We start from the raw sequence: 12017 nt of genomic DNA on the forward strand, positions 1-12017 counted from the left end.
AAACATCTTTCCGCGACAGATGGTCTCGAGGTGTGTGCGGGGTTTTTTTTTCCTTCACCCCTCCTGTTATGGGTTTGCCGGAAGAGAGAAGGGAAATAAACGCGTCGCGGTTCCCGCACCTGTCCCCGTCTGAAGGCTACTGTTGGTTTCGTCCTCGCTTTGGAGTTGTACCAACACACAAGCCAACGCCGCGAGGCTCGGCGAACGCGGGTTGAAGCTTTTGAAGTAGCATACGTGTGCCGTTCCTGTTAGCGAACATCGGGCGCAGATGCGATGTATGCTCAGTTCAACATTCATCATGAACGGGGCGGATGCACGTGCTTTTTTATGGGTAGGATTTTTAACTCCAGCTGAAATGGAACTAGTTTATAGTTCCACGGCGGTGGTGTATTATTTTTGAGCAGAGTATCTGATGCAATGGAAAAAATGTTGTATAAAATGAACTCTCTATGAATCCGTTTATTAATATTGTTATGTTTGCACTTTAACTCTAATATTAATCCTATTTAAAAAATTTTGAGTATTTTTTTATTATGAGTAAAACTTTATTAAATATATCTTTTATGTAAATTGTTGAATTATTTTGTGCACATATCAATCCTTTAGAGGCGAATGTAGCCACGCCGGCTCAAAGTCTCTATAAAAATACACAAAAAAAAACATCAATCCAAGGAATATCCCACCTGGAATATCCTTGCTCCGTGCTTGTCTGTTTCGTCCTGCGTGCTTAAGCATATAATTTTTATGTTTCGATCAAGGATCTGCTCGCTAAACGATTCCGCTTCTTTGTATCCCTTAATTTCAGGTCGATCAAATCATTCCAGAAGCTGCTGTACGTCTGCCCGGACTTTGCGCGTGCCAATGAAGTACACCTGCGGCTCGGGCTTATGCTGAAGGTGAATGGAGATTACGAGCAATCGTTAAAACACCTGCAACTAGCGCTGAACGACTCGTCCCCGTGCACCCTAGCGCAGCTTGAGAGTAAGTTAGCTAAAGGTGCTGACACTGGCACGCTCTTTTTCCGGGGTTGTTCCCAAAATGCGCGTGAACGTGTGCGATCGTGTGGATTTCAAAGCGACGGATCGGCGTCGGGCTGGGAAAAATTAAAACACCCATTTTGTGCATTTATTGTGAGACTTTTTTTTGTCAGCTTCGCTTCCGAGAAACCGCGTGATCGTTTTCTGCTTTTTGCTGCAACCCCTCAGTGATCGTTTGCGTTTTATTTTATTTTTCCTCTCAGCAGCCGTTGCGCATTTGCAAACAGATCTACCGAATTGAATTGTTCGAATCAATTAAATGTAATGTAATTGTAAATAAAATTTATTGCAGTACAAATATACCCCGACTGATCAACACCCGGTTTTTCGTGAGTGTGCCAGGTTGAAAAAAGAAACCGTACCGCGTGTTAATTAAAAACACGCTGTCCTTCAATAGCACTTTTATTGCCGACAGGATGGATGGACAAATTTTCGCCCTGGCGGTCGGGGTAATTACGGCCCTTAGCAAGAGGTGCAATTCAATTAGGGGGCCGTTGCCTGCAACAGTGGCTGTGCCCGCAAACGCATCTCAAAACGAGCGAACTCACCGCAGCTTACCAGGTTGAATTCCTCTCGAAACACCGTACCAGATGTGACGTTTGCAGACACGGCAAGGACGCGATGGTGCGATTACCTGTCCAACGTTTTCCATCCATTACCCGGCCACCGAAAGGTGCCCCAAGCGCCGTTTTGTCGCCTGCTCAAACATCATCAGCTGTCAGCTGATGACGCGAGACAGCGGCCCGGTTGCTCTCTCACTCTCTCCCTGTGGACCGCAGAAAAGCGAACGTTGGTGCGAAGCAACGGAACGCCACCTCAGGACATCGTGGGCTTTTCCCTTCGGCGCGTAATGAGGTGAAAAATGTGCCGCTATATTCTGCTGCTACCTGCTGCTGCCCGCACCAGACCAGCAGAAAACGAAGCATCGTACGCGAACCATAACGTCGAAAAGTTGCCCCCCAAAAAAGCCGCAAGAAGGCACCCTTCCCAAGGATAACGAATGTGCGTGCGCGCATGTCGGCGACAGAGATAAACGCAACGATTCGCGAACGTGTAAATGGGTGATGCACGCGTACGGGGGGTTTTTCGCGCATGAACCACAAAAGCGATGTGCGATCATGTTGCGATGATAAATTATCGTCTTCGCTCTTTTCCCCACCATCCAAGCGGGACACACACACCATACGGGAAGCACCAGGAACACCTTCCCGACGGCGACAGGTGGTCCCAACAACCGGCAGGCGTCCGTTTTTGGGAAGGATCCGCTCAGACAATGGCCGATGTGGCGAGTTCCGGCTGTGGTTGTAACGCTCGGCATGGAGTCTGCTTTGATCCTGCGTTGTTTTGTGGGCTGCGGTTTTGGGAGCATGCTGGCGGGGGTGGTTGTGTATGCGAGTGTGGTGAATGCACCATCAGGCGGTCGATCCTGATTCTCGTTTCGAGCGAGAAAGAAGCATGGGAAGAGCAAACACGTTTGCAAGGATCATCTTTCATGAGGGGCGATTTCTTTCTAATTTCTTCCATAACCCTCGGGGTCGACGATGCAGGATCGAGAAAAGCACCGCAGAAGATTGATCACTGTGAGTGTGTTCGTGTAAGGCTCGAGTCTAGGCTCTGCTATTAGACGTAATAATGGTAGATGGGAATTTCCTCCGAAGTGCAACGAGGTTATGTTTGCATTCTGTGAGCACTCGCTTGTGTTTATGACTTCAAGCAATTCCGTTTTCGAAAATGCAGTTTAACTTGTTGCTACCCTTCAAAGTTGGGACGGTATTTATTTTTCTTAGTTAACTGCTCACCTTTGTAGCTACCTGTTTCCGTCACGTTAAGCCTCATGGGTGATGTAAAATATGCGGTGTTCTTTACAAATGCCCACTCATTTCGGTGCTTTCGTTTAGCGAAGTTGGTAAGATTTATTATCCCTGCAAGAGTCGTTGAAGCTTGAAATTGATTTCTAAAAAAAATAGGAACTTATTTCACATGCTTTTCTGTTTGAGTGGAAAAAGGAAATGTGCGATCGATTTGGAGTGTGTGCTTTCTTTCGTCTAGCTTCGAAGCATTTCACTTCACATGTTCGTTTGATGGGGTGTGTTTTATTTTCACACCGGATTTGGTAAAAAAAGCACACGCAAACACACACTTGGTCGTGAAGTTCTTGCTTTTTCCTCTCGATTCCCTCGCGAGAAACGTTTTCATAAAGAACGGGGCCTTTCGGGGCTGCCAAGGGCTTTTGTTCCGAGTCCCGAAAACTATCGCCGGGAGAGCTAAAACCAGCACTCCCGGGCATTTCTTCCAGGTCCTTTTTTTCCCCGTCACGTTGTCTATCGGCATGGGCTGGAAAAGAAGGCAAATATAGCTTAAATCATCGTCTCTTGCTCTACCTTCGTCTAGGCACACGTAGAGGCACGTTTTTCCCTTGCTACGGACGTTCTCGAAACACACCAAAAGAATGGTACGATTTCCTGCTGCAGCCGGGTCTATCAGCTGCCCCCTATGCCAGCCAAAGGTGTGTGTCCTTTCGCCCGGTCCTTTTCGATCGGCTGCACAGGATTTTCCCCCGAAATCCAACCGAGATGCCTCGACGCGCTTCACTTTCGTTTCATGCGGTGCATCGAAAGGATACGCGAGCTCTCGTCCTATCATCTCAGGACTGTGTGTGCGTGTGAGAGGTCCGTGCTCTCGAAGGTGTGCAAGAAACCATGGAAAACGAGGGCCACGTTTCATGCCGCTGAAAATCGAAGTGAAAGTGCGTTAATCGTCCAGGGAAGAAAGGTGAGGGTACGTCATTTGCTTGCGACGTGTAAAACTGCACATGCAACAGCAACCGGTGCTTGCATTTGCTTCATTTACAACCCCCCGACAAAGGCAAAGGGGTGAACTTGGTTGTTTGAAATTTTCTCACGAAACGAACGCGCGGGGTCAGTTAGAAGAAAAACGTGCCTTTCTGTGTGTCACCCCTCTCGTGAGGTTCCGTTCTCATGTATGTCGTTTGAGGTTGGAAGTGTATTCTCTTTCTGAGACTCCCCCCCTATCCGCGGTCCAGTGAGGGCTGGTGTAAATTTATTCGACCATTAAAACAGTGTTATTAATTGAGGCATTTTTCTTCTCGAAGGCGCCTTTCGCGCGCTGTCCAGGACGAAGAAAAGGAGGGTGAAATCCATACGTGTACGGGATCTTCCATTGAGCTTATGCGAAGCATTTATGGTGCATCATTCGTCCTCCCCGTTTGCTGCATTTAAGGTGCATTTGTGCACGGAACCGTATAAATGTGCGTGTGTTTTTTGCGCTCGAAATCATGATCTTCAGCCAGTTGCTTTCGCTCGTGCATTAGGAGGTTTTAATGTACCCCCTTCGTGTTTGTGTGCGCATATTAAACTTCTAGCGCGCACCCCCATGGTGAAAGAAGTCCTTTGTTGCATGTGCGTACAACTCTCTCCTTTCCACACCGCCCCGCATTTGGCGAACCCACCAAAATGCATAATCGGAAGCAATTTGTAGTGCATACGAAATAGCCATAATTCAGCCGCTACTTACCACACCGGAAGTGTTATTAAAATGCCCACTAAATGGATTATGTGTGCGAACCCCGTGGGTGCCTGCAATGGCAGAAATTAAGGTGGGAATTATGATGTATATGATTTATTAATGGCCACACGTGAAGGTAACTGGAACACCCTTTTTAAGCTCGCAATAATGACATCACCTGTTGGTTGGATTTTTTTGAATATTTCTTGCAACTAACCCTTTTTGCGGTTAGCCTGACGTTAAGCAACGCAGGTTCTGTTGAGTTTGTGTGGAAATGGAAGTAAAAAAAGGTTATCTTACGCGAAGGATTTTCTCCAAATTGATGAACCATCACTTTCCGTTCCGAGGAGTTGTTTTCAAAAAAGGTTTGAACTTTTAAAAATCCCTCGCTTCAATTCTCTCCCGTGAATATATATTGTAGCAGTAATAATCGCCCGTTGTGAGTGGGACACAACCCCCCATAATGCGATGTCTTTTCGAGGTAGTGAGTTGAATGCACTCCGGTGTGGATCAACAACCGCGTGGTGTTCTTTTTTCTCGCGGCTCGCAAAACGGGATATTTAATCCCACGAAGAAGCGGTATAGTAAGCGCGTTTGTTTTTATGATCCGGAGCACGGTCATCTTTCACGTTTCGCTCGAAATGGGCCTCTTTCCCGGGGAACCGCCATTCGCCATCATTCTCAATGCATTCGATCTGGTCTCTTACTGATTGATGATGGCCTCTGTTTCGCCCTTACTCCACAGTTCGCTTCCACATCGCGCATCTGTATGAGGTGCAGAGCAAGTACAAGTCAGCAAAGGATGCATACGAGCGGTTACTGACAAACAAGCAGCTGACGGCTTCACTGAAAGCCGACATCTACCGGCAGCTGGGATGGATGTACCACACTGTTGACCTGGTCGGTGACAAGGTGCAACGTGACCGGCTCGCTATCTACTGCCTACAGAAGTCGATCGAGGCGGAACCACGATCAGGCCAAACGCTTTATCTACTCGGTCGGTGTTTCGCTGGCATCAACAAGGTACACGACGCGTTCATCGCCTACCGGAATTCGGTGGAGAAAAGCGAAGGCAACGCCGACACATGGTGCTCCATCGGGTGAGTAGCACACAGGGTGTTTCTGCGTACACCTTTGCTAACGATCAACTTTGTCCCATTTTCCAGAGTACTCTACCAGCAGCAGAACCAGCCTATGGATGCACTGCAGGCCTATATATGTGCCGTGCAGTTAGATAAATCACACTCAGCCGCGTGGACCAATTTGGGCATCTTATACGAAAGCTGCAACCAGCCGCGGGACGCGTACGCCTGCTTTCGTAACGCCACTATTAACCAGGACCAACAGAAGGACCGCACCGTGAGTGCATGCGAAAAAGTCACGGTTCCTGCCGCCAGTTCGGGAAAAGCGAACGCATCCACCGCACAGAGTGGTGCCACCGGAGCTTCGTCTAGCGGTGCAACCGGCACCTCCTCGGGAACAGCCGCAGCAGGATCTGGAACGGCAACAGCGACGTCTGGAGGTGCTTCATCGACCGGAAGTGCCAGTAACGTTGCTGCGTCTACGACCGACGGTAGTAGCACCATCGCAGCCACTTCGTCGCTTGCTCCTGTGCTAGAATCGGCCAGCACCACAAGTAGCAGCAATCGATCGCAAAGCCTTACCCAGCGTATCAAGTTCCTGCAGCAGCACCTCGGTAACGCTCCTATGCCGAGCATAACGTCCAAACGGCGGCAGCTACCTTCAATCGAGGAGGCGTGGAATCTGCCCATATCCAATGAGATGAGCTCGCGACAGCAGCAGTCAGCCCAGGCACAGCAGCGCCAATTCCAGAAAGGATACGGACAGGTAAGTGTATCCTTATGCTGGGAGTTTTTGGCTTGTGTGTTTTAGTACACATGTTAGCATCATCCTAATGTTAGATGCGTTGAGTTAATTACGAACAGCAACATTTGCTTTCTCTAAAACGTTTTAAAGAAATTTGTATCATGGCTAAGAAATGTGAGACATTTTATATGTAGCCTGTTAGAACAGTTTATTGGAAAATGGAATCGTATCGCCTAAAACGGTTGCTTTGAATCAACGTTTTTAGAACAGCGGGCGCCATCTATCGATAGGCTTGAGTGTCGCATTTGACAGCATTCAGATGTATTTTGACATAACTGGCAGCATGCCATTTTGTACGATTTCCGTTGTGAGAAAGAGAGGGGGAGCGAAAGAGAGCCGTACTGACGCGAGTAGCTGCCTCGTTCAGGAGAGAAACATTTCGTTCAGGAGAGAAACAAGGCTGTCAGTCGTCAGAAGTGGTGGTCCTGTTCTTTTCCTTCTGAACCCTGAAGTCGTTCGGGCGTGTTTCTTATCGTTCTCCGGTTCTTTAATTGAATAGTTTCAATGAAAGTTTTATTAAAATTAAGTAGGTTTGAAGTGGAATTGAAGTAATTTACGCACGTTTTTAGAAGCATGTGAAGTTCATAGTTTGGTGGAGTTGATTTGTTTAAAATGTAGTTGCCGGCCGTTTGTGGAACCGCGTGGGGATCACGCGGTTCCCATGAGGCTTAAAGTGAGGTTAGGGCGCCCCAATGCCCATCATGCCGGGAGTGGAAGGTAAGGTTCAACGACCTCTCGGTGCGCACGTCTCGCCGGTTGACCTTGAGAGCGGGCAAAAATCGAGCTCTCAGAGCGAGGGAGCTCCCAAATTGTTTCACGCTACAAGGTTGCTATGCTTTTTTTTGTCAAGTTCGGGGTCATTGCACGCATTCTAGAGAATTTGCGCCTCACCAATCGATTGAAGCGTGTGCTCATATAAAGATTGCAAGAATAATCGAAACTTGTTTCGTAGAGCAGCATTCGCTAACACCACCAATACATACGGTGGAGATTAGATAGTAACTGTCACTACATGTAAACAATTCGAAATCTTTCAAAACACGACACGTGTTTCTTGATGCTTGATGTAGTAAAAAAGAAAACCCCAAGTGATAACCAAATTGCTTACATTACATGAAAAATTCCAGGGCGCCCAGTTTCATCCGGGTCAGCAACCGCAGCAGCAAGTTGGCAGCAATAATGGACTACCAAACAAGCGCTTCAAGCCGGAAGATGGACGGCCTGGAGCGCCCACAGGAGGAGTGGCCGCCGGACAACCGGTGCCCTCGTTTTACCTTAACCAGCAGCAGCTGTTGCAACTGCAGTTCCTGCAGAATCAGAACAATCTGACCGCTCAGCAGCAAGCTATGCTACAAACGCTAGCCAACCAGCACCGTCTGATGCAACAGCACCAGCACCTTCAGCAGATGCGGCTTCAGCAGCGAAATCAGCAGCTTCAGCAGCAGCTACAGCAGCAGCAACAACAACAGCAGCAACAACCTCCATTTTCAGGGCAACAGCCGCCCTCTGGTGGTTTCGTTGTGGCCGCAGGCAATAAAACGCCCCAATCTGGCATCGTCCCACAGACGGCGGCTGGATTCGTTAACGATGGTCACTTTTCGCCGGCCACTGGTCAGTCGCAGCAAACCGCTGGAATGCCGTACAAATCGGCTGGCGGTACGTACGCTCCGTCAGGATTCCCGGTGCCGACTACCCAAACGAGCGGTTTCACTCAAATCTCATCAACCTCGAACAACAGTGCTGATATAGGTAGGTAGATGCTGTAGGAGGTTATCAAATATAAAGTTAAACACGTTCATGCCAACGTTCTCGTTGTGAGGAATCCGCGTTTCGTATATTACCTCACTCCTTTTCAATGCTTGGTAAACGAAAGGCGCGATCAATCATATGAAGCCTTCCTGGAAAACCGCCAGAAGGATTTTTGTTTCGTTCCGTACAGTTAAGTGTTCTTTTTGATCATAAATATTCATCCTCCTTTTGATGTTTCGTGTTTTCTCTTAGATCAAGAGCTGCAGGCCCTGCTTTCGTCGAAGGATGATAAAGCATCTCTTGCTGAATCCCTGCTAAACCAACTTGGCTCAACGCCTAAGGACGCAAGCGGTGCAACAGATGGTTCGTCCGGAACGACCGTTTCCGGAGCCAACACGAAATCCCCACCGATAAAAGCGGAAGCGACCTCCACAACGACGGCCGCTACCGGAGGTGTTAAGCGACAGCTATCAGGCACCAAACAGGATCTGATAAAGTTTGAGCCGGTAGTTAAGATCGAAAAGCTACCTTCGCCTTTGTCCGGAACCGACGGGTTTGCTGGTTCGGGCACAAGCAATAGCGACTTCAAGATCTCGATGACTTCGAAGGATGTCCAGCAGCTTGTGCGGAGGCAACGTACCATGGGCGACCTAAAGGATGTCCCAGCCGTGTGTTCCGTGCTTGCGTCGGACGCACCTCCTCCGTGCCCACCGGATTGTCCCCCAACTCGGTTGACTCGCGAGCAGTTGCAACCTCCGACACCTTCCGTGTTTCTCGAGAACAAGAAGGACGCCTTTAGCCCGCAATTGCAAGAATTTTGCCTGAAGCATCCCATAGCGGTGGTACGTCAGCTTGGGGCCGCCCTTAAGCTCGACCTGGGCTTGTTCTCGACCAAAACGCTCGTCGAGGCTAACCCTGACCATACGGTGGAGGTTCGGACGCAAGTGCACCAGTCGCCGGACGAGAATTGGGATGGCAACAAGAACTCGAAGGTGTGGGCTTGCATTTCGCATCGTTCGCATACGACCATCGCAAAGTACGCGCAATATCAGGCATCAAGCTTTTCGGACAAGATAAAGGTGAGCAAAAAGGAAATGGCTTATCGATTTATGGTGGCTATCTAAAAAGCGATCGCTTTTAAATGATGTTATTTATACCTAACTTTCGTTCTTCTAGAATGAACTTTGAAGAAAATTAATTGGTACTGATGATGGCCATCTCGAAATCCCACATTAGTAAATTTAAATGAAATCAATGTCGCCAAAAAAAACTACAACATTCCCTTTTATTTTAATTTTTCCTCGCCACAGGAGGAGCGTGACAAGCTGGCCGGAATTTCAACCGCTTCCACCAATTCCGATTCGGATTCGAAGGATTCTATCTCGAACAGTGGCAGCGCGTGCGGTGGTGGTGCCGGTGGCTCCGGTGGAACCGGAAGTGGAGGCGCTGGTGGCAACGGCAAGCGCAAAAAATGCAAAAACGGCAACAAGATGCTGCGCTTCGGTACGAACGTCGATCTATCTGATGAACGGAAGTGGAAAGCGCAGCTTCAGGAGCTGCAGAAGTTGCCTCCGTTTGCACGCGTCGTCTCGGCCGCTAACATGCTGTCGCACGTTGGTCACATGATCCTCGGCATGAACACGGTGCAGCTGTACATGAAGGTCCCTGGCAGCCGAACACCTGGCCATCAGGAAAACAATAACTTCTGCTCCATTAACATCAATATCGGCCCGGGCGATTGTGAATGGTTCGCGACGCCCGATTCCTACTGGGGTGGCATCCAAGCACTGTGTGAGAAGAACAACATCAACTATCTGCACGGTTCGTGGTGGCCAGCGCTGGAGGATTTGTACGCGGCGAACATCCCTGTCTACCGGTTCACGCAGCGACCAGGCGATCTCGTGTGGGTTAATGCTGGGTAGGTGTCATTAGCCATTGGGGGTTGGAATTTTAAGGAAAAACGAGTTTCGATAACTGATGTTTGGACTTTCTTCTAGGTGTGTCCACTGGGTGCAAGCAATTGGATGGTGTAACAACATTGCCTGGAATGTGGGTCCTCTGACCGCGCGGCAGTACCAGCTGGCGGTGGAACGATACGAGTGGAATAAGCTGGAAAGCTACAAAAGCATTGTCCCGATGGTCCATCTGAGCTGGAATCTCGCGCGCAACATTAAGGTGTCCGACCCCAAGCTATACGAGCTGATCAAGTACGTTTATACTGCGTATTAGCAGTACAAATGGTCTTACTTATTTTTCATGATGAATTTAGACATAATACTAACTTTCGTTCTTCCGAGAAATGTTTCTGTGGATAAATTGTTACTACTGATCGCTTCTTCACATCATCATGAAAAATTATAGTTTGCGTAACGATATTAATTAATTATGTTTATCATCTTTCATCTAGAACGTGCCTCATGCAAACGATCAAGCACTGCATGCAGGTGTTGGAGTACGTTAAATCCTTGCACATGGAGGTTCGGTTTCACGGGCGCGGCAAGAATGAAGCCTCACACTACTGCGGACAATGTGAGGTAGGTGTAGTCATTTATTTCCTCTTTGTTTGCTAGGCATCACTATTTTATTTTAGAATATCCTCTAGCGATGTAACATGCGCTGCTGAAGTTGTTCTATCTTTTATTGGTGCTAAAATATACTTTAACTTTCTAAGGCGTTCCTGGTTTTATCCAACTTTTTATGATACAATCCAGGGGCAAAGAAATTTGAACATTATTTCAAGCGCATTGTTGGATGATTTGAATACATCGAATGATCGGTTTTTAATTGAACGTTTTTTTTCTTGTTCCCCAGCTGGAAGTGTTCAACGTGTTGTTCATCCGTGAGCAAGAAAAGCGTCACATTGTTCACTGTATGGGTTGTGCACGCAAACAATCGCCTGGCCTGCAAGGCTTCGTATGTCTCGAAGAGTACACGTTAGACGAACTGATGCAGGTGTACGATGCATTCGTACTGCACACACCGCCTCCTCCACTGCCACCGATTGCCGCATCTGGAGCGGGCACTAACACCACCACAGCCGGTCCTCTTCCAACGCAATCCCCCCAACATCAGCATCATCAGCAAACTGCCGCTTCGCCGGCTGGAAGTGGCGGTGCCAGCGGCACGTTGATAAGCTTAAGCTCCTCTACTGCCACTGCCTCATCGTGTTCATCGTCGTCCGCCATGAGTGGGACGGCTAGTGGCAACGGCGGTGGATCCGTTCCGGTGTCATCGGTTGCTTCGTAAAGCCGTTCTCCGGCAAAAGAGGGTGGTAGTGACTCCAGTATCACTTCCCCCAAAATCCCCCTCAATATTCTGGCCCCACCAAATCACCCGTGCAACATAACAGCGTGCGACAAGTGTCGCCACCCCAATCAGACTTCTGTCCCCACGGACGGAGGTCTACGCGGGACGTTCGTAACGATTGTGTAGCATTGTTTTACTCGGTAAGTTTAGTTTTAATTTAGTTCAAATTTACGCGAGATGAGAGCGTATCCCCTGTGGATGTGACGTGTAAAGTAAAGGATAATTAGCTGTAGGAACAAGGTGTCTAGAAATCGTGAGAACCGCGTAAGCAAAGGATGGAAATTGTGGGAAAAAAACATTCATGTTTTTGAGACGGCAATTAATAATCGTGTACTATATCTACAGGGTTAGATTTTTTCGTTGTTTGAATTTCGAACTGAACAGACTTCTAAAACAGAATAGGGAAGACAAAATTGTGAATTTTTTATATTTTACGAAATGTTTTCGTGTTTTCATTACCCACGGACTCGTTTGGTTGCAAATATATGCGTTTTAATGATTGTATATATACCC

At 48.0% G+C, this 12017-nt stretch overlaps 1 protein-coding gene across 2 annotated transcripts; it reads left to right on the forward strand.

The window, feature by feature from the left end:
* Window positions 1-805: 805 nt before the first annotated feature.
* On the forward strand, window positions 806-11444 carry LOC128727574 (histone demethylase UTY). Of its 2 annotated transcripts, XM_053821503.1 has the most exons (10): window positions 806-981; window positions 5308-5662; window positions 5729-5994; window positions 6052-6410; window positions 7577-8198; window positions 8457-9277; window positions 9509-10116; window positions 10196-10405; window positions 10606-10732; window positions 11010-11444. In XM_053821503.1, exons 1-10 carry the CDS (start codon window positions 888-890, stop codon window positions 11442-11444), a joined length of 3897 nt encoding a protein of 1298 aa, XP_053677478.1. In that variant the 5' UTR covers window positions 806-887. The 2 variants fall into 2 exon arrangements, with proteins under 2 accessions (XP_053677478.1, XP_053677477.1); XM_053821502.1 differs by having other exon boundaries at window positions 5729-6410.
* Window positions 11445-12017: the final 573 nt, after the last annotated feature.

This window comes from Anopheles nili, chromosome 3, assembly GCF_943737925.1.
Source record: "Anopheles nili chromosome 3, idAnoNiliSN_F5_01, whole genome shotgun sequence".
Classification (NCBI taxonomy): domain Eukaryota; kingdom Metazoa; phylum Arthropoda; class Insecta; order Diptera; family Culicidae; genus Anopheles; species Anopheles nili.

What these genes read in the sequence shown, in the direction of transcription:
- LOC128727574 (XM_053821502.1), top strand. Translation starts at nt 888, where the DNA reads ATGCTGAAGGTGAATGGAGATTACGAGCAATCGTTAAAACACCTGCAA. An exon ending in CACCCTAGCGCAGCTTGAGA is followed by an intron (nt 982 to 5,307) that starts GTAAGTTAGCTA and finishes CTTACTCCACAG; the next exon opens with TTCGCTTCCACATCGCGCAT. An exon ending in GAACAACAGTGCTGATATAG is followed by an intron (nt 8,199 to 8,456) that starts GTAGGTAGATGC and finishes TCTTAGATCAAG; the next exon opens with AGCTGCAGGCCCTGCTTTCG.